Raw genomic sequence first — 22,423 nt, 5'->3', positions numbered from 1 at the left:
ATATTCTGTAGAACACAAAAGGAGATGTTAGGCAGAATGTTAGCCTCAGTCACCATTCACTTTCATTGCATCTATTTTTCCATATAATTACGGAAGCTAAAATTCTGCCTAACATCTCCTTTTGTGTTCAAAAAAAATGAAAGACATATATATGGGATTGGAACTACATTAGGTTGAGTAAATGATGACAGAATTAAAAATTTTGGTGAAATATCCCTTTAAGAGTAGAATAATAATATATCTAATATCTTGCCAGGTTTTGTCACGCACCGCACACGTGCGGTGATGGCTGGAGATGATGTGCTTTTGCAGTGTGAGATTCGCTCCAACCTGGCCTCCCCTCATTGGACACTGAACGGTCAGCAGCTTCAGGGATATGGTGTGGAGTTCGGCTACCGCACTGGCAATGACGGTCTCCTAATCATTGGGGCTCAGAACCAGCAGAGCGGACACTACCGCTGTTACGCAGTGGAAAACGGTGTTTGGGTTCCTGTCCGCAGCTATATTGTGAGAGTGCAACCCGTACCGCCTCCAGCAACGCATCTGTTAGCAAGCCCAACGGCTCTACCTGAGAGTTTCTTCACCACTGAAACTGTACAAACTCCAAACCCTTCCAGAGGTCCTGTTGAGCAGCTCCTGTCCCCTCCACCTGCCCCGTTACCCTCTGGAACAGAGTTCCAGACCTATAAACACATGGAGGCCATGTATATCTCTCTGGTAGCTGTTCTTGGTGGGCTTTGTCTAGTTCTATCAGTGGTCTTGCTTTATGTGAGCTTCTGTGCACGGAGCACTCCTAACACCAGGAAGTACTCTCAACAGGGTATTTCAGTAACAACGGCAACTGGACGAAAAAGGAGCTCGCACTTTGAGCTTAAAACAATCTCAAGCCATTGCAATGGCCGAACAGAGGGGCGGAGCAGAGGCGCGTCAAGGGTTGGCGAGTTTCTACAGATTGTTTCAGGAGACACCCAGTCCACACCCAGTAAGGAGCCTCCACCTGCACCGCCACTGCCAATGCCTCCGCCCCTCCCATCATCAGAATATGCCAACGGACTGTCGGCTACGTTACCCAGTGTGCTGAGAAAGATGAACGGGAACAGCTACGTGCTCCTGCAGCAGACAGACTCAGAGATGACGTCGCCACTTTACCACTCATTTACAGAGGAGCTCAATAAGATCCTGGAGAAAAGGAAGCATACACAGCTGGACATGGAACCAGATGAGAGCTCAGTGTAGCTCCAGGTTACATGATTACTATATCACCCCCTTGTGGTGGGAAGCTTAACTTTTGTATAAGAAACACCCTTCCACCACAATGATGGTTTGTTGATTTGTGATGTTTTTTGTAGGATCTGTATATACAACATAAGCTTCCTTGGGTTGATGCCTCATGATCTTTTTCCTGTGAATTGTTCAAACGTGTGAGTTTCTCGAACAAATTGTTTTCTGGCCTACTGAGAAATTGAGGTTCAGACTCCTGGCAGACTTCAAGTAGCTAAGGACTTTTTGTTATGGACCTCGGAGCATTAAAAAGGCAAGTTGGAGCTTTGTCCATTGAATCAAGAACACTGAAAGACTTATGGTTGAAATCTTTAGTTTTACAGAAGGAAATTGTACAGAGAATTAAGACTGTCCAAAGACTACTTAGGCAAAACAATTCATATTTGTACACTAAAAAGGTGATATTGTTCAAATGCAGATATGTTTACAGATCATTTTTTTGTTGTTGCCTAAACGCACCTAAATAACAATAATTTCAAAGGGATAGCTCACCCAAAAATGTATTTTATGTCATAATTTACTCACCCTCATATTGTTTCTTTATGACTTTCTTCTGTGTAACACATAAGTACCAAATATTTGGGGGGGGGGGGTTTGGGTAGCTCAGCGAGTATTGACCCTGACTAGCACACTTGGAGTCACAAGTTCGAATCCAGGGCATGCTGAGTGACTCCAGTCAGGTCTCCTAGGGAGGGTAGAGTCAAATGGGGTAACCTCCTCGTGGTCGCTATAATGTGGTTCTCGCTCTCAGTGGGGTGCGTGGGGAGTTGTGTTTGGATACCACGGAGAATAGCGTGGGCCTTCACATGCGCTATGTCTCCGCGGTAACGCGCTCAACAAGCCACGTGATAAGATGCACGGATTGACGTTCTCAGACGCGGAGTCAACTGAGATTCGTCACCCGCCACCCAGATTGAGACTATGAGTCACCTATGCCACCACGAGGACTTGGAGATCATTGGGAATTCCAAATTGGGGAGAAAAAAAGAAGAATTTGGATCAACATGAGGGTAAATAAAGGAAGAATTTTCATTTATTTTTGGGTGAAATATTCCATCATTAAAGCGATAGTGATAGCAGCTCATCAAACTATTACTGATCAGAACGTTTCTAAAACAGATTTTATATAATGTTTGTAGATATACAATAAATGGTTTAAAGCCTTTTGGAAACAGCCATAAAGGCACACAATTTTGGGCTTTGATAGTAACACAATTTTACTCAAACCTTTTTTAAAGTGTACGATTGCAAATGGATCAAATTTGACCACACGCATTTTGTTGACATCTACAGCTATAAATGCGAAGCAATCATTTTCCTGCTACTCTGCTGTACAACTCCAGATGGGTTTCAATGTGCCAAAAGATGACAAATAGCCTTACAATAGTGGAATCACCCTTGCCTGATACTGTAAATGCATTCAAATTAAGGAAAAGATGTCTGCAGAGGAAAGTGCAATCAATAAATGCTAGGATCATTCCAAATTTTACATTTTAATGCAATCAGACAATTAATTTCCAATTCATTCACTTACTGCATGACAATGTGCCTGGTTAGTAAAGTATATTTCAGATTCACAAATTGCTTTGAAAACTGCAGACATGTATATAATTATATAAAGTTTTGTTTTTTGTATTATGTGTAATCTGACTGGTTTTGCTCTGGTTTGTAAACAGTGTTAATAAGCAGTGATGATGCCATGCACCAAGTTTTGAGTCAGCTCTTGCCTGTCTCTCCCTAGTGGCTTTCCAAGCTCATGCTGCTCTATTTGTCACTGTTGCTGACAGGAACAGCAGTGCTTAGCAAGAACTCCAACAAGATGTGGAGATAACTGTGGAGGGCTATGTCTAATAGAGTCTATTTCACTGTAACCATGTTTAGAGTTAGGGTTAGATTTAGGGTTAAGGTTAGGTTTAGGGTTTCTGACTCCAAATAAACAGTGTGTGAACATTGCATGCAGCTCTTGCCAGACTTTAGGTAACCGGGATGTTACCTTCTAGACACGACCACTGTGAAGTCTTTTCTTAAAACATCAGTAAGCGTAGGGAGAGACATATGAGCTGCTTGTTTTGGCCAGTGAGTTGTGAAACTCAGCTGCTGTCAGACTGACATACTGTGTCTGAGTTTGTCTCTTGTTCACCATGTCTCTCACAATTCTTTACAGAAAGTCATGTTATTTTGCATCCATGCACTCATACCATTGTCAACATTTAATTGTTAATTCCCCCATACATCTGTGATTGTATTTGTTCCCTGCTATCCTTCCTTTAAAACAAGATGGCGACCATGGCTGTCAGGTAATTACTGTGACTTGTCCAAACTCTCGTCTGATCTTCTAAACATTTATCATCAGTCTCCCTTTATCTTGATACAGTGACCCCAAATTGTATTTGTACACTAAAAGGGATAGTTCACCAAAAAATGAAAATTCTCTCATCATTTGCATACCCTCACGCCATCCCAGATGTGTATGGTTTTCTTTCATCTGCAGTACACAAAGATATTTAGAAGAATATTTCAGCTCTGTAGGTCCATTTGGTGCAAGTGAGTGGGGTCCAAAAAGCACATAAAGGCAGTATGTAAGAAATCCATACGACTCTAATGAAGCAATATGATGCAGTAGGTGTGGGTGAGAAACAGATCAATATTTAAGTATTCTTTACTATAAATTCTCCTCACTGCCCAGTAGGTGGCGATATACATGAAGAATGTGAATCACCAAAAAGAAAAGAAATACAAAGTGAACGTTGGGATTGATCATAAAAAAAGCCTTAAAATTGAACTGTATCTCACCCACATTGATCATATCACTTCTGAAGATATAGATTTAACGACTGGGGTCTAATGGATTATTTAATATTATTTTTGGACCTTAAAATTTTGGTATCCTTTCAAGGGCATTGTATGAAATATTCTTATTAAAATGTTGTGTTCAGCAGAAGAAAGTTATACACATCTGGGATGGCATGAGGGTGAGTAAATGATGAGAGAATTTTCATTTTTGGGTGAACTATCCCTTTCAGTCTACGGATGGGATCTTAATGGTTCCATTAACCATTCTTTTAGAACTTTTGAGAAAGAAGTATTTGGAAATAAAAACTGCTATTCTTATTAGATTTAGTCCCCTCAACAGCCAGCCTGGTACCAAATGATAAGATCATTTTATATTTCACATAACAGATTTTTGCAAAAATTTACAGACTTTTTTGACAGATTTTAAATATTTTACTAATTGTTTTACAGTACCACTAATTACAACAAAATTGAAAATGTGTATCTTTAATTACACACGGTCCTATCAACAACAGTACAGTAATTATTCCAAGTCTCACGAGCCATATACACATAACACGGTAACATTTCTTGGTTCATTTTGAGTCGGACATGACAAAATGAATGACTTGTGGTTCATGTTCGGGAGGTAGCATTGAAGGTTTTGCAGTGTAGATTCAAAAGAACTAGCCCTTAAGAGACAATAATTTAGGAATCTTGATACACTGGTCACGCTGTAGATTTAAAAGTAGATGAGCCATCCATTCTGGAATCGGACTATATAGGCCGTACTAAATGTTTTGCGGACGTGCCAAGAAGGTAACAATCTGGTTGACGAAATTCTCGCATGCAATATTCACACACTGTTTAATGTGTCTATTTGGAGTCCCACTGTAACCTTACACTTACCCCTAACCCAATCCTTAACCTTAGTAACAGCTAGATTTTGCGAGACTTCGGCAGCTGGGCATTTATTTTAAAGAAAGATGGCACAAGCTCATATACTGAAGCTCGCCTAATGTGCACTTTTATTCATGAACTGTGATTCACATTTATTTAAATATTAGCATTGTTGCGGTTACTGTATTTGTGTAATCTTAGAAATGTTTGCATTTAATATTTTCCCAAAGTTTTATGCTTATTTGTCAGTATATAGGCTAAATAGTGTTTGAATATTTTAGAGTTTTTGTACTTACAAAACAATATTGGTTTACATCCCATTAAAATATGTGTTATTGTCATTACATTTTCTGTATCTTGTGAACCACAAAGTTAAGAATTATTTTGCATGGGGCCTGGGAAGCTCAGAAAGTATTGATGCTGAATACAACACCTGGAGTTGCAAGTTCGAATCCAGGGCGTGCTGAGTGACTCCAGTCAGGTCCCCTAAGCAACCAAATTGGCCCGGTTGCTAAGGAGGGAAGAGTCACATGGGGTAACCTCCTTGTGCTCGTGATTAGTGGTTCTCGATCTCAATGAGCCACGTGATAAGATGCGCAGATTGACTGTCTCAGAAACGGAGGCAACTGAGACTTGTCCTCCGCCACCCGGATTGAGGTGAGTAACCGCGCCACCACGAGGACCTAGTAAATTGCGGGATTTGGGGAGAAAATAAAATATTTATTTTGCATGAAAATCTTAAGCCTAAAATATTATTTTTTCACAGTAGGCAATTTTTAACCAGAAATCTGTATCAGGTCTGTTTGTATGTCCCTTATGTATCTGTTACTTAGCAACACAGCTCTTAATTTAGAACTTTCTTTAATCCACATAATAGGTCAAGCTAGTTTTCACTGGGGAGACAAGATGTGATCAGAGCACTAGTCTCAACTCGTTATATTAAATGGGACATATTAATAAAAATACTTCTCTCTTGTGCACTGATTCATGAGAACACGGCTTACATTGATCAGATGCTCAGCCTCGGGTTATCTGGCTAGGTTACTACCGTGCAATCATTCATCTCTGTGGAAATTATTTTTTTTAATTGTTGCAACAAGCAACAGCCACTACAAAACCGATGCATTATGTTGAATATCTCCAATTGTGATTATTGGTAATATCCATATTCGGCTAACAAAGAGAATGTGCTGCTTTTGAAAACTGTTGATAATGATTATATCCAACATATTCTAATGTGCTCTACACCCAAACTGATCAAGACCTATGGCACACTTTGTCTATTGCCTTATTCCAGAAATGTGTGGGAGTAAGCGAAGCATTTCTCATTTGTCTGTAAGGTTTGTGTCGGTGTCACTATAAATAAATTGCACATACACTAATGCTTGATTTTTTAATTTTTTTCCAGCTGCTGCAATCAAAAGAGCAGGGCATAACCAACAAAGATATTGAGGGAGCCTCGTACGCCCTAATTTTTAGATTAGTGGTTGGCCCACACAGGTTTTTCAGTGGCTGAATATGTGGTTAAAATCGTGCAATAGACTACTCGATTACTTGTTCTTCTTGACCCAAGATTTCTGTTCTATATATCAGCTGTAAGTTGTTACCATTGAAATGGGACTGGCAAAATAATTAAATATATAGATTTTTGAGATACGTTTACTTACTTCTGCCAAAGTGCTTAAATCTGTCAAGATAGTATTGTATTTCCCTCTGTATTACCAGTTAGTCACAAGTTAGCAATTGGTTAGAAGACTTTGGCTAATAAATGTAACAACGAGAAAGAACTGAATAAAAGCATCTATAGTAGCTTCAGTTCAGAACTTTATTTCCAAAACGAAAAAGTTATTTTTCAATCGATAGCAATCTTACAAGCAATTACTGCCAACAGAATTGTCAAAAACCCATTAAATAAGCATAATTTCATCAAGATATGAGTAACTTATCTTAATTCATTGAACAGAAGTCTCATCTTAAAGGTTTAGTTCAGCTAAAAAGTCAAATTCTGTCATCTCCTTTTGTTTTCCACAGCAAAGAGTCAAATGGGGTTGGAACAACCTGAGAGTTAGTTAATGATGACAGAATTTCCATTTTGGGGTGAACTATCCCTTTAAAAGTGCAGCTCGGGATCCCTGTTGTAAATACTTAAATCATCGAAGTATGAACAAATGTATGCTGATTTTGGTGCTGTGCCAGAGGATGTTCACACTATTACAGCTCATCCAAAATGTCAGGATTTAAATACATTGTTCCTATTTTGATTGGGGGCCAACTGGATCTATACTGGGGGGTCGATTTGTAAAAGGGTGCCACTGGCCCTGGATACTAGGGCTGTCTGTGTGGAAGGGTTTACGAATGCGGATAATGTCCAGTCCTGACTGGTCGGACAGCTTAGTAATAAGTTCAGTAATCTGCTGTGATGTTCTGTTGGTGACGGTTTCCTCCTTCACATTGCCGTTCACTGCATAGATCAAATGGAAACAGTGAGTGCACAGGTATTTTCATCTGAAACATCACAGTTGTTAAATTTCATATTCATGTATTTCACAAATGGACAAAAAATGTAAATAGTACACTTTATCAGAAACAACACTATGGTGTGCATGTACGCCTGCTGATAATGTACTATAGTAAATGTTCTTTTAGATAGTGAAATATTTGGAAATGTCACACTTACAATATTCAGCTACTATTTTTGGAATTCTGCAGGACTGAGGCGAGATGTAAACCACAGTCCCTGGGTTCTTCTTGGCAAAGTCCACCACACCTTCCTCAATGAAATCCCTGATGGAACATATATCATTAGAATTCAGTGCTTTACATGCTTTATTTTGAAAAAATATTGTGATTTGAACTAAGATTATGATTTGTCTATTTTGTGATAAAGTCTCAGCCCACTAATAATCATCATTAGTTTTTGAAACAGTCAACTTGTATATTAGGGCTGCTCTAATCAGGACTTTAACATCCTATTCCGAGCTCCAATTTTCATCTAATCGTCTGATGCTGTTCATTTAACTTTTTATCACACATAACCAGTTCTGACACTGCTAACTGAATTTCTACATTGGTGGTACCATAGTTATTGCCTAGTTTTTGCTGTCAAAAATACTGTTGGTTGGTTGAATAATTAAAACACAAAATATTCAAATTTACTCTTTACTCTAGGCCTTAAAAATAAGTAGGATTATACAAACTATTCTCTACTCTGTATAAGATCGTCCAAAAGAACGAGGCTTAATGTCAAACTGAGGTTGAACTGATAACCCATTTGTGTAATTTAAAAAAAAAATGAAGATTTTGGTTAGTTTGTCACCATTTAATTTCATTATTTTGATTAATTATTTAAAAATATTTTGTTTAACAATTATATTATCTTAACCCTTTATATAGATTTATTATATGTACATTCCTTCCTTTTCATTTTGGATGTTGGTAATATTAGTTCTGCTTTAACTTGTTGCCGCTGGGAGTGTAGTAAGGGCAAGACACTCTCTCCTGAGGTAAACAAATGACTGGAGAATGGAGGAAGAACGCATGTTTCTATGCTCTACAGGTGCTACTGTCAATGCTGTTTTCTCAGCAATCATTTAATAAAATAATTTAAAATCAGCAACGTTATGCGGCAATAAACTGAAGTCTGCTGACTACTTGAATGTACTGAATGACCAGGTTATCCCATCAATGGATTTTTTCTTCCCTGATGGCACGGACATATTCCAGGACGACAATACCAAGATTAATCAGGTTCAAATTGCGAAAGAGTGGTTCAGGGAGCGTGAGGAATCATTTTCACACATTAATTGGCCACCACAGAGTTCTGACCTTAACCCCACTGAAAGTCATTGTGATGTGCTGGAGAAGACTTTGAGATGTTCCACTTTTTCACCATCAATACAAGATCTCAGACAAACATTTATGCAGCTCTAGATGGAAATAAATGTTGTGATGTGGCATAAGGTTGTCGAAACAATCCCATGGAGAACGTACGCTATAAATCAAAGATAAAAGCGGTCCAGCAAAATATTAGAGTATGCAACTTTTTTTTTGGCCATGCAGTGTGTGTGTGTATATAATATATATATATATATATATATATATATATATATATATATATTAGTGCAGTAAGTGGGTAAAAATGTATAATTGCAATTAATCACAATATTTTTCATAGTAAATCATGATTAATCACATTTTGAATGAGCTGTAATTTCTCTATGTATACTACTTTTCCTGTCAAAATGCATTTAGTTCCTTCTTAGAAGGAATAATCCTGTTAAATAATCTCTGATCTTAATACACAAGTAAAAGCCACTCTTTTATTAATGTGCTGATATTGAAAACAGTGAAACCTTACTTTTGGGAATGTAGGCAACTTGGTAAGGAAAAACCATCAGAATGTGCTTTTGCATTTTAAATTTCACCATAGCATGCTTTCATAAAATTCTTTGAATGTTTTTGTGCTGTTGTTCTCATTCGTGTGGACACATACTGTACAGATGCACATCTCAATTAAAATCTTGTCAACATATATTTAAACATTAGTAGCTGTTTACATCTTTTGCATAAAACGCTGCATTTGCTTCATGTCAGTGTCTATGTTACCTGAACATTTAAAGTAGCAGTTTTTGTTCCGTTTTTTTTTAGCTTTTTTTCCTCTTTCGGCCGAAAACTGAAATTAGCATTTTTGGCCAAAACTTTTCCAAGGCCGGAATTCCAGCGCATCCCTACTATTTGCTTTGCTACAACAATCGTGAAGCCATATTTACATGATTTACCACTTTGAACTTCACATGAAAAGTGCTTGTAGAGAATATTTTGTTTTGTTTTTAGCAATGGCACTGTCTACTATCTATCTGTCTACCATCAAAAAATTTCAAACATAAATTTTCTAAATGTTAGTTAATAACATGATGTTGTCGGAACAAAAAAGGCTGAAGTCAACTGCAACAGCAGTGTAGCACCTGGACAGTTTAGAAAGTGCACACTTCACGCCATGAGCAGGAAGTGCAGCAGCAGTTGAGTATCCGTGAGCAATGGAGGAGGAAAAACTAATACATCTTGCCCATTTTCAGCGAGGGCAAGCGTTTGGACAAACTTTGGAATTTATCATTTCCAGGGGAAGAATGAGCTTGACAAGACTGATGTAATATGCTTTGTAAAGCGAAGGTGAATTATGTTGGGAACACTACAAACATGAGAACTCGTAACGAACGCTATCATCCAAAGACGAAAGAAGCAGAACAAAAAAATCCAGTAGTAAACTTTCCGGTCAGCCAACACACTCTGCACCAATTTTCTAAACTTCCAGCCAACTCTGAACGGGCGAAGAAAATAACTCAGTCAATAGCGTATTTCATTTCAAAAGATCTGCACCTCTACAGTGTCATTAATGAAGGCTTTCGGTACACGATCCACACAATTGAGCTTAGGTATAGCATACCATCCCATCGGCTTTTTACTGAGAAAGGAATACCTCAGCTATACCAAGAGACAAAGATTTGATTCAGTGGGATTTTTAATAGGAGACCTATTAAACTGTCTACTGCAGTCAAATAGGAAAATTAACAAAACAGAAATCTATGGGGCCTGGGTAGCTCAGCGAGTAAAGACGCTGACTACCACCCCTGGAATCGAGATTTGAATCCAGGGCATGCCAAGTGACTGCAGCCATGTCTCCTAAGCAACCAAATTTGCCTAGGGAGGGTAGAGTCACATGGGGTAACCTCCTCGTGGTCACTATAATGTGTGGTTCTTGCTCTCGGTGGGGTGAGTGGTGAGTTGTGCGTGGATGCTGCAAAGAATCGTCCACACACGCTAGGTCTCTGGGGTAACATGCTCAACAAGTCACGTGATAAGATGCACGGATTGATGGTCTCAGATGCAGAGGCAACTGAGATTCGTCCTCCACCACCCAGATTGAGGTGAGTCACTACGTCACCACGAGGACTTAAGAGCACAATGAGAAAAGGGGAGAAAAAACAAAACAGCATTCTAGAATCAAATCTATGCATATATCGAATCAAAATGTTATTTTGAATCGAATCGTGACCCCAAGAATCAAATCGTGAGATTTCAAACGATTGCCATACCTACTATCTACGTAATGATACTTCATCGGAATTATCTTGAACGGGATGCCAGGGAAATGCTGATGCTTAACTCTAGCAGGGTCGTGACCTATCGGAGTTTCATTTTACCAAAAAATTACGGTTAAGAGGTCCTTTCTCCATCACTTCTCCATCATAGACATGGGTTCACTGGTGTCTGTTTGTGGCACGTGTTGTGTCAATGACCCCAGACACATTGCAACGTTCCACCCTATACAACCAGTGTTAAATGTTAGAATCTAATGTGAAAATTGGTAAACGTGTTATTCGCAATAAAGAACAATTAACACATTAAATTGTTTAAATAAATCACATTCCCTAACACATTCATTTAGACAGCATATATACACTAGAGGAAGACGATATATAATGGTTTTACCGATTAAACTTGCATTGTTTTATTTGTTTTAACATCATTTAGCATATTACATATTAATAGCAATATATTCAGGGGTAATTTGTGCCATATAATACGCCATGCTATTATTCACGTTTAACAGAGATGAAAACATACCTGACTCCTAAAGAACCCTGTCCTTTCTTGGAGAAGATCAGAGATATTCGCTTCAGCTGACACACGTAACGACCCACTCCATTGTGAAGAACACTCTGTAAGAAACGACTCGGTGTTCCTCGAGCAGTCATCTCCACCTCGTCGGACACTACATTCAATTTAACTTACGCTTGTATTACTGTTAGTTTTGGTTACAGTAATATCTGGCACTTTTTAATGTTTAGATTTAGAGGACAACTGTCAGAAGGTGCGTGTGTAATGTCAGGTGCGGTAGAAATGGTCGTCCGGGTAGAAACTGAGGCCGAGCATCATAATTATTTAAATATATTATTGAATTAACACGATGTTTCCCAGGATTGAAAGACGGCGAATTTGTCGATGAACTTTTAAAATTATTTATGAATACATTTTAAAAGGTTTGAAGCCACACACTCAAATTCTCTGTGTCCCCCTGAAACACAACGACAAGAGTTTGGTGTTTCATACGGAAGTATTTTTGAGTGTGGACATGATGGGGTTCAGTGGGACATGCAGACACATGTTAACAGTTTGGCGCGCTTCAGTTTAGTAAGTGTATTTATGTTTGCGATATGTAATGTCTGCTATTTATAGTATATAAATAGATTTCTGCATCTTTCCATATTTTCTGCCACAGTTTATGTTATTGTCATTAATTTTGTGCATTTGCATTATGATTGAGTAAAACGTTAGGGGTCACGCATGGAATTACAGTTCGCTAATTTGGTGACACTTTATAATTGCCTTAATTCATTTGCGAAAATCATAGAATATTTTACAGATAAATAGTTACATATATGAAAATATACAGTGGGGCCCAAAAGTCCACAAAGACAATATGGCCCCCTTTTTCTTAAGCTGGAAATACGTTTTAGGATTTGTAAAAAATGAAAGCAAATTTGTGACTTTGACCTTTTTACAGAAGGTCAGATTTTTACTTCGTTTGAAATACACAAGATGTTCTTTGGAACATTCTCAAATCATGCCACGTAAATATTTTTCTCTTAATTGTTATACTGATATTTAATCTGTAGTGAAGAAATTGTGTTAAATTAGAAACAAAACAGACTTTGGACCCCACTGATATTACTAACTACACTGCCTGGTCAAAAAAAAGTTGCTGTTTTGATTTAAATAAGCAGATACTTAAGAGCCTCTGATTGGATCATTATTTCAGTGATTAATATGTTTCAGCTGGCAACAATACTTTTAACCCTAACTGATGCAGTGTGTAGCTGCTCATTTCTTAAACAACCATATCGGAGGCGTATCCCGTGATCGTGGAAAAGATGTTACTGTGTTTCAGAAAGGGCAAATTATTGGCCTGCATCAAGCAAAAAAAAAGGAGATTGCTGAAATAACTGGAATTTGGTTAAAAACTCCCAATGCATTAACCTGGAAGGATAGTGGTGAACCGTCAGCTTCGCAGAAGAGATGTGGTTGAAAATAAATCTGATCGTGATCAGAGATCACTAAAAAGCTTGAATTCACATCATAAAAAATCGACAGTAGATCTCATGGCTATGTTTAATAGTGAAAGTAAGAGCATTTCCACATGCACAATGTGACGAGAATTTACAGGATTGGGACTAAACAGCTGTGTGGCCACAAGAAAGTCAGTAGTTAGTGAGGCTAATCGGGGGAAAAAACAACTTTAATTTGCTAGGGAGCATAAAGATTGAACTATGTTGCAATGAAAAAGTGAATGTGGTCTGATGAGTCCAGATTTACTCCATTCCAAAGCAATGGTTGAGTCAGGGTAAGGAGGGAAGCACATGAAACGATGCACCCTTCATGCATATTACCCACTGTACAATCCTCTGGTATGGAATGATATTCCGGACATTATTCAAAAGGAATTGCAAATTGTATTTGCAATTGCGTTTTCAATTTGTGGACACATAAAATGTGACAATCCAAACGCAATTGCAAATCGCGCATTACCGTTTGCATTTTCGTTTAAGCGAACGCACAGTGACTGCCAGATTTCAAATGGAAAAGCAAAGTCCGTTTGCAACTGTGTTTCCCATATCTTACGAGTTTTGGCCCTGTCATATTTAAATAGCAATTTCAATTACCACGTCTGCTTTTTCACTTTCTCAGCGTCGCGTATGTAGCCAGCCAAAACTCAAATGGAATACTAATTCCTTAGTATTTCCATTGATGCCTTACACGAAACCTGTCAATCAGGGTCAAGGGTGGGATTATGCTATGGGGCGTGTTTGTCTTGGGAAGTGACATCACTCACAGTCTATCAGGATCAATAATTAGCACTGCACTTTATTCATCTATAATCTCACACTGGACTGTCAACATATTCTCCTCAATATACTACTTCATATATATATATATATATATATATATATATATTTCATATATATATATTTCATATACTCCTACTTATTGTATTGTATATTGTGTGTATTGTTTACTGTACATTGTATATAATTATTGTGTTGTGTAAGTATGTGTACATTTGATTTGTAAATTATGTTGTTTACTGTAATTGGTATATGTCTCGTCACTGTCATGACTGCTATGTTGCTCGGAACTGCACACAAGACTTTCACCTACTGTTGCACTTGTGTACATGGTAGTGTGACAATAAAGTGATTTGATTTGATTTGATTTGATAAACCGGCGTCTGTTCAGGGCGTCACCTCTTGACCGTCGACTATGAGTGACGTCACTTCCCAAGACAAACACGCCCCATAGCATAATCCCACCCTTGACCCTGATTGACAGGTTTCTGTGTAAGGCATCGAAATGGAAATACTAAGGGAATTAGTATTCCATTTGAGTATTAGAAAATCAGTTATTTTGAATTCTTATAATAAAGGTGGCTTAAATTTCATTGATTTTGATTCTCTTAACAATACCTTAAAAATTAATTGGCTTAAGCGTTTCCTTCACAATCAATCTTCTATTTGGAGTATAATCCCAAGATATATTTTTTCTCAATTAGGAGGTATACATTTTCTTTTAATGTGCAATTATTCAATTAGTAAACTTCCTGTCAAACTTTCCAATTATCATCAGCAGATGCTTATGGCTTGGAAACTTATTTACAAGCATAATTTCTAGCCACACAAATTTTTAATTTGGAACAACTGTAATATTCTTCATAAGAGGAAATCTTTATTTCTTGAAAACTGGTTCAATAATGGGGTGATATTAGTAAACCAGCTATTTGATAGTGAAGGTAATTTATTTAATTATTCGATTTTGTTTCAGGATACCAATTCCCAGTATCTATTAAAGAATTTAATATAGTTTTCAAGGCCATCTCTTTGGAAATCTGTATGCTGTTTAGAAACAATAATAGTGCTACAGTGACTTCTGTTTCTCCCCTAGCCCTGAATCTACTGTGGTTGGTTCTATTTGTTTTTCAATACATAAATCCAATTATAAAATTAGGTCATTATTTTTGGACCCTGTTACTTCAATTCCTTCCTCCATTTCTTATTGGAATACCCTTTTGATGATATTAAATGGTCATATGTTTGGTCACTTCCTCAGAAATTCTTTCTAACTAATAAAGTTAAAGAAATATCCTATAAAATTATTCATAGATTTTATCCAGTTAAATACTTTTTAAAGAAATTTAGAAATGATATTGATACTTCCTGCTCTTTTTGTGAAGCCTCCTCTGAAACTGTTGATCATTTGTTTTGGGAATGTCTTTTTACTCGGTCTTTCTGGAACAATATTGATGCTCTGATTGTCCAAAAGGTTTTATGTAACTTTTCTTTATCATATAGACACATTCTTTTTGGATTTTATGTTAAAGACAAGAATCTAATTAATGCATGTTTTTGTATAAACATTCTTTTATATATTGGAAAGTTTCATATCCATAAATGTAAATATATGAAAAGTAAACCCCACTTTAGCTTTTTCAAAGAAGAATTGAAGATGTATTTAAATACAATTTCAACTTCTGTTAACAAGAAAGCAATGAAAACATCCAGAATTAGTGCCATGTTTAATATTCTCTCTTAATGTTTTTTTCTTTTGTGCCCTCTTCTTCTTCTTTTTTTTTCTTTCTTCTCTTACTCTCTTTTCTTTTTAGACTATTGTTGAATATATTTACATTTCTTTCACATTTCCTCTCTTAATGTATTCTGAACCATAATTTCTCTTTTGTTTTGAAAGATTGTTTATATTTCTTGTATGTATTGTCTTGTTCTGTTTGTTAATATTGCAATAAAAAAAAAATTAAAAAAAATAGTATTCCATTTGAGTTTTGGCTGGCTACATACGCACGCTGAGAAAGTGAAAAAGCAGGCGTGGTAATTGAAATTGCTATTTAAATATTACAGGGCCAAAACTCGTAAGATATGGGAAACACAGTTGCAAAGCGGACTTTGCTTTTCCATTTAAAATCTGGCAGTCACTGTGCGTTAAGCTTAAGCGAAAATGCAAACGGTAATGCGCGATTTGCAATTGCGTTTGGATTATGTCACATTTTATGCGTCCACAAATTGAAAACGCAATTGCAAATACAATTTGCAATTCCTTTTGAATAATGTCCGGAATATCATTCCATACTCTGGAGGCAGTGTTATGATCTTGGGTTGATTCAACTGGTCAGGTCTAGGCTCAGCAATGTTATGCGGCAATAAAGTGAATTCAGCGGAGTACTTGAATGTACTGAATGACCAGGTTATCCTGTCAATGGATGTTTTCTTCCCTAACAGCATGGGGCATATTTCAGGACTACAATGCCATGATTAATCGAGCTCAAATTGTGAAAGAGTGATTCAGGGAGCATGAGAAATAATTTTCACACATGAATTTGCCACCACAGAGTTCTGGCCTTAACCCCATTGAAAGTATTTTGGATGTGCTGGAGAAGACTTAACGGAGTGGTTCGACTCTCCCATAATAAATACAAGATCTCGGCCAAACATTTATCCAACTCTGGATGGAAATAAATGTTGTGACGTTGCATAAGGTTGTCGAATCAATGCCACGACGAATGCGCAACGTAATCAAAGCTAAAGGTAGTCCAACGAAATATTAATATTAGAGAATATGACATTTTTTTGTGGCCAGGCAGTGTATTTGAAGGCACACTAACAAATGATTAGTTATGCATTATCTAATGTAACATTCATTTATGATGGGTATTATGAAGTGTAATGAAGCATTTGTTTTTTAGATCAATTTAAAGTACATTTGTTTTTGCTCTGTATAACTGCATATTGTTGCCTAATTCTTTCAAGAAGGTGTAGCTGCAGGCCGGAAATCTTCAAATTGGGGCGTAACCTCAAAAAGAGATCAGGGTTAATTCGGGGATTGTACCAACTCCAAAAGGTGGCATTATGTTTAGGGAAAGGTTTAGGGGCTCCCTATATCTTTGCTGGTGGTTTGGAGCTCTGCCTGCAGCTACATCCTTCTCAATTATTTTACTGTGATGAAAAGTTCTGTCATTTATATGTTGCTGGTCTGATGTCCTGAATTAACAGCAAATGTGGAGGAGTGGGTTTCTCAGGGGGACCGCCTGTCTCTCAAAAGGGGCAGGGCACTGTAGTCCATGTAAACACTCTCAGCTTCCTCCATGGCGATATCTCTCTGTCTTCCAGCCATGCCTTCACCCAACACGGCAGTATTCGTTCAGAGCACAAACTTGGTATAGCTTTGAAAGCAAATTAAGGCCAACAGTTGCCTTACATTTCTGCAGAACTTTAAGAAAAGATGCAAAGTCTTCAATAGATTTCCCGCTCCACCCCCTCACGGTGACTGACATCAAACAGTATCTTCGTTCTAAAGAAATCCCTTTTCATGACGGATACAGCTGCTTACATGCTCCTAGTATCTTTCTGGGACTGGCTCCTGAGGGATCTGGAAGAGAAAATTACTCGCTGTACATTGATAAAACCACTGGACAGTTTCTGTGCAAGGAGACTTTAGTGGAGGGGAGCTGGGAAGACCTGCAGGATTGCATTGAGGTGATGTTGAATGAGGGTCAGGCTTACATCAGCCCTAATGTCCTGTTGGGATTTCCAGAGAGTCTGGAGGAGCAAGAGGAGAGAGAGATGGAGCTGAGGGAGGTGCAGCGGATCTGGAGTAGCTCCATGCCTTTTTCTGATCTCCAGGAAGAGGAGGCACAGCTTGTTAAAACCATGTTCCAGATTGGGAAACTAACCAATGCCACACTGAAGAAGTTTGGGGTCAGGTTCTTTAAGCCCACCAAGAGTTTGGTGTTTCCTTGGTTTAGTGGGCGTGACTTAAGTCTCCGGGGTGTTAAACTGCTTTCTGCTGCCCTGAATGATGACAGGCGGGTTGTCTATAACGAAGCCACAGTTCCAAAAGTATCAAACTACCACAATCTCTTTGGCCTCCCTCTGATTGGATGGAAGGATGTTGAGGTAGTGCTAACAGGGCGTGAGTTAGACAGCATGGCGGTAAATCAGGCCACTGGCCTCCCATCTTTAGCATTGCCACGGGGTGTCAGCTGTCTACCCCCAGTACTCCTCCCGTATCTGGAGCAGTTCAAGAAAGTGACATTGTGGTTGGGGGGAGATATGCGCTCCTGGGAAGCCTCAAAAATCTTCTCTAGGAAACTTGGACTTAAGCGCTGCTCTCTGGTCAGGCCAGGAGAGTTTCACCCGTGCCCAAGTGAGGCACTGTCCCAGGGCAGGAACCTAGCACGCATCATCAAGGCTTCCATTCCTGCTGCCCACAAGTCCATCGTGTCCTTCAAGCAGCTCAGGGAGGATGTGTATGGAGAGCTTGCAAATGTGGTGCAGGTGGCTGGAATACAATGGTCTAGATTCCCAGAGCTTAATCGAATTCTTAAAGGTCATCGCAAAGGGGAGCTGACTGTTTTCACAGGTACAGCCAACATGAGATAGCGTAATTGTATTTAGCTACAAATATGTTGCTCAGTTGTTTCTGACGATTAATGTTACTAAAGGATGTACATAAATATGATAAAAACAATACTTAAATATTGAATAAATAATATAAATACATTTTATTTTTTATTTATTCTGATGTGTTTTTAAATATGCAGGTCCCACGGGCAGCGGAAAGACCACCTTCATCAGTGAGTGTGCCCTAGATCTGTGCATGCAGGGTGTCAACACATTATGGGGCAGCTTTGAGATCAACAATGTGCGCTTGGCCAAAATTATGCTGACCCAGTTTGCCAAGCAAAGGCTGGAGGAGAACCTGGACCAATATGACATGTGGGCTGACAAGTTTGAGGACCTGCCTTTGTACTTTATGACCTTCCATGGACAGCAGAACATCAAGTAAATAAAAAATGTCATCCTTTATATTAAATTGAATACATTTTTTGTTGTGGATATTGATGTTAACATTGTTCATGTGATAGTAATGTGAAGTGTACATCAACTATAATAAAAATAAATCAAATCAATATTAAAAGGATAGTCCACCCAAAAATGAAAATTCTCTCATCATTTACTCACCCCCATGCCATCCCAGATGTATATGACTTAATTTCTTCTGCTGAACACAAAAAAAAGATTTGTAGAAGAATATCTCTGTAGGTCCACACAATGCAAGTGAATGGTGGCCAGAACTTCAAAGCTCCAAAAAGCATATAAAGGCAGCATAAAATTAATCTTCAGAAGCGATATGATAGGTGTGGGTGTGAAACAGATCAATATTTAAGTCCTTTTTACTATAAATCTCCACTTTCACTTTCTTATTCTTCTTTTGTTTTTGACAATTCACATTCTTTGTGCATATCGCCACCTACTGGGCAAGGAGGAGGATTTATAGTAAAAAGGAATTAAATATTGATCTGTTTCTCACCCACACCTATCATATAGCTTCTGAAGATATAGACTTAACCACTGGAAGCGTATTAATTATTTTTATGCTGCCTTTATATGCCTTTTGGAGCTCCAAATTTCTGGCCACCCTTCACTTACATTGTATGGACCTACAGAGCTGAGATATTCTCCAAAAAATCTTAGTTTGTGTTCAGCAGAAGAAAGTAAGTCTTTCATTGTATGGCATGAGAGTGAGTAAATGGTGAGAGAATTTAAATTTTTGGGTGAACTATCTTTTTAAACACTTGATTGATCACTCAGCAACACTATGTAGTTAGTTAGTTTTCATTAATTTATGAGGTTCCAATGTACAGTTAGTGTGTTGCAAATTTTGTGGCTCGCGATGTTTTTGCCATTGTGTGTAGGTCTTTTTTTAAATGATTAAACATTGTCATCAATGTAGAGGGCATCATGAAGTGCCTTTTTCCATTCACAGGACTGTTTTGGATACCATGCAGCATGCTGTTTACCTGTATGATATCAGTCATGTGATCATTGACAACTTGCAGTTTATGATGGGTCAGGAGAACCTGTCTTTGGACAAGTAAGGCAACAATATATATATATTTAATCAACCAATGCAAATGTTTCTGATCGTGATTCTTTTAGTTGAGAGTATACAACAATAATTAATAAAAATGTCTGCATGGATATGTTTCGACCTGTTCTGAAGTATATAGGAAAATACGATTATTTTACGGATATTATTAAAAATGACATCATGGTGATGGGGGCATGGCAGAGCGACATCTGAGGAGAGCAAGTGCGAGAGAGTGAGTGCGTTGGCACCTGAGGGAAATCACTCTCCACTCTCACTGCAAACACAAAACAGCTGTTAGAGGTGAATTTCCACAGGTGTCATCCCTTACCGCACTTACTCTCTCGGCCTCGTTCTCCACAGACGTCATTCGGCCACGCCCCATCACCACAGACATTTATTCTTTTATTTACTCAGATTTGCTGTACAAGACCATATAATTGGAGTCTTCAGGAACTTTGCCACAAATAGCAGCTGTCACGTGACCTTAATTATCCACCCTCGGAAAGAGGAGGATGATAAAGAGCTGCAGACAGCATCTATCTTTGGTACAGCGAAGGTTGGTAGATAAACATGATTATTTTTCTTTAGTTGGGCTTTAAACATGACATACAGATTTTCATATGTACATGGTTGTTGTTTTTTTTAATATATGTATTAAATATTTCTAAGAAAATGTATCGCTTTTCCTCATACCAGGCCAGTCAGGAGGCAGATAACGTGCTCATCCTTCAGGAGAAGAAATTGGTGACGTGTCCAGGCCGTAGATCCCTACAGGTAGCTAAGAATCGCTTTGATGGGGATGTCGGCATCTTTCCCTTAGAGTTTAATAAAGCCTCGCTTACATTCTCGGCTCCTGTGAAGGGAAAGCAGAAGCTCCGTCAGGTCAAAGTGGATAAGAATAACAGCGGAGAGGAAATAAAGGAGACTGAACCCAAGGAAATAAAGGAGACTGAACCTAAAGAAAAAAGTAATAAAGCTCTCAAGCCTGCCAAAGTGAAGACATCAAGGACAGTTAAGGGGTCAGCAGCAGGAAAGGAAGCTGCAGATGGAGAAGGAAATAATCAGTAGTGTAGAGAATATAGATGTATTGAGAGATCAAGTGAAGCTTATGTGAGACTTCTAGTTGTCTTAGTGGTCAAATCATAGAAGCTACATATCAATCTGTAAATGTGTAATACATGAAAATGTATGTTGCTGCTGCATGTTTGCTATTGAGTTGGCAAATATCAATGGCTTGAGTTCAATGTGTCTGTTGTCATGTGTCATTGTGTAAAGGAGTGAATGAAACTGAATGCTTGTTAGTAATTTAGATCTCCCTGAAAAAGCGATAACAGGTTGTCTTATTCAAAAAAAATTTGTACTCGTTCTTACACAACAAATTATTTTTGTTTTCAAAATGATATTCCTGATCAGTTATAAAAACCATTTTGATGGTTTGAAGCACTTAAAATCTGATATAGGACCCCAGTACGGTACGCATTTGTAGAAATCCTGCCATTTCATCAATATAAAAAAAAAACATTCTGGATAATGTTCAAAATGTAATGTGATCTCTGTCTTTTATAATGGTCATTGTTAGGAGAAAAGTGTCAAGTGCAAATAAGCAAGCTATGTATTGTAAAGGAGACTGAAAATGTTTTAATAAAAGTGTTTTATAGTATTGGTGGGTTCTGTTCGTGTATGAGTGATTTGATTTCTTGCAGATTAATTTATTTTCGGTTTTCAAATTATTTAAAATGTATTTTAAATAATAAAATGTATTTTTCCAGTTTATTCTTGCTTTTATAATTTGTATTTCCTTCAGCAGTAGAAACAGTTGTTTATTATGAAGTTTATTACTTTTTGCGCCAATCAGAAGAAAATAGTTTGTTTAAAAAGTAGGAAGTATTGACCCTTTGACTATTCGTATAATTTCCTTTAGAAGCCACATTAACTTTGAGGATCAAATCAATGCTCCGTGAATTAATTTGCATGGCTTTAACAACCGGTAATCTCTCGAACTCAGGGCCGGACCTAGGGTTTTGGGGGCCCTAAACAAAAATAGTGTATGGGGCCCTACAGGTTTCTAGAAAATTCTAGTTAATTTAGAAAAAATATACGGAATGAAACATACTACGTTTCATTGATACAGTTGTGTGTTTTGTTGATTAGAGTAATTGATGGGCAAAAAATAAAATAAATGGGGGTGGTGGGTGGGGCAACGAACCAATAAAAAAATGTTTAGGTTGTTTATTGGGTCGGGCCGGCCCTGCTCGAACTCTTAAGAATCAGCTATTAAACTGCAATATGCGTAACAATGGCCAAAAGTTGTCCAACCAAAATGTTGCTCATTTAGTATCAGAGCCTCATCGCAGAAAAGATTTGACGGCGAATATGCAAATATTGCAGTTTGCGCCCCAGGACGTGTGAACATTAGCTGTGTCTCGTTTCGAAGTCTGTGTGCTAGGAAGGATGCGTCCTTTGAAGACTGCAGTTC

General features: G+C 38.0%; 3 protein-coding genes across 3 annotated transcripts in view; 2 read left to right on the top strand and 1 right to left on the bottom strand.

The window, feature by feature from the left end:
* Positions 1–6,571, top strand: part of sema4gb (sema domain, immunoglobulin domain (Ig), transmembrane domain (TM) and short cytoplasmic domain, (semaphorin) 4Gb) — a 43,187-nt gene extending 36,616 nt beyond the window's left edge. Inside the window, exon 15 of the mRNA XM_052102438.1 lies at positions 257–6,571. Coding sequence (XP_051958398.1) covers positions 257–1,236 — 980 coding nt within the window. The 3' untranslated portion in view covers positions 1,237–6,571. The remainder of the gene's footprint in view (positions 1–256) is intronic.
* Positions 6,572–6,756: 185 nt separating this feature from the next.
* On the bottom strand, positions 6,757–11,849 carry LOC127626560 (39S ribosomal protein L43, mitochondrial-like). The gene is made up of 3 exons (XM_052102440.1): positions 11,578–11,849; positions 7,631–7,737; positions 6,757–7,414 (listed from the first exon to the last, which is right to left on the bottom strand). Exons 1-3 carry the CDS (start codon positions 11,706–11,708, stop codon positions 7,206–7,208), a joined length of 447 nt encoding a protein of 148 aa, XP_051958400.1. The 5' UTR covers positions 11,709–11,849; the 3' UTR covers positions 6,757–7,205.
* Positions 11,850–12,092: 243 nt separating this feature from the next.
* LOC127626558 (twinkle mtDNA helicase-like) lies at positions 12,093–21,592 on the top strand. The gene is made up of 6 exons (XM_052102439.1): positions 12,093–12,144; positions 17,067–18,435; positions 18,617–18,857; positions 19,843–19,950; positions 20,362–20,503; positions 20,644–21,592. The coding sequence occupies exons 1-6, from the start codon at positions 12,106–12,108 to the stop codon at positions 21,013–21,015; spliced, it is 2,271 nt and encodes a 756-aa protein (XP_051958399.1). The 5' UTR covers positions 12,093–12,105; the 3' UTR covers positions 21,016–21,592.
* The last annotated feature ends 831 nt before the right edge of the window (positions 21,593–22,423 follow it).

The sequence above is a fragment of the Xyrauchen texanus genome, chromosome 33 (assembly GCF_025860055.1).
Source record: "Xyrauchen texanus isolate HMW12.3.18 chromosome 33, RBS_HiC_50CHRs, whole genome shotgun sequence".
Taxonomy (NCBI): domain Eukaryota; kingdom Metazoa; phylum Chordata; class Actinopteri; order Cypriniformes; family Catostomidae; genus Xyrauchen; species Xyrauchen texanus.
The sequence above is the reverse complement of the archived record's forward strand: the minus strand, read 5'-3'. Positions and strand labels throughout refer to the sequence as shown.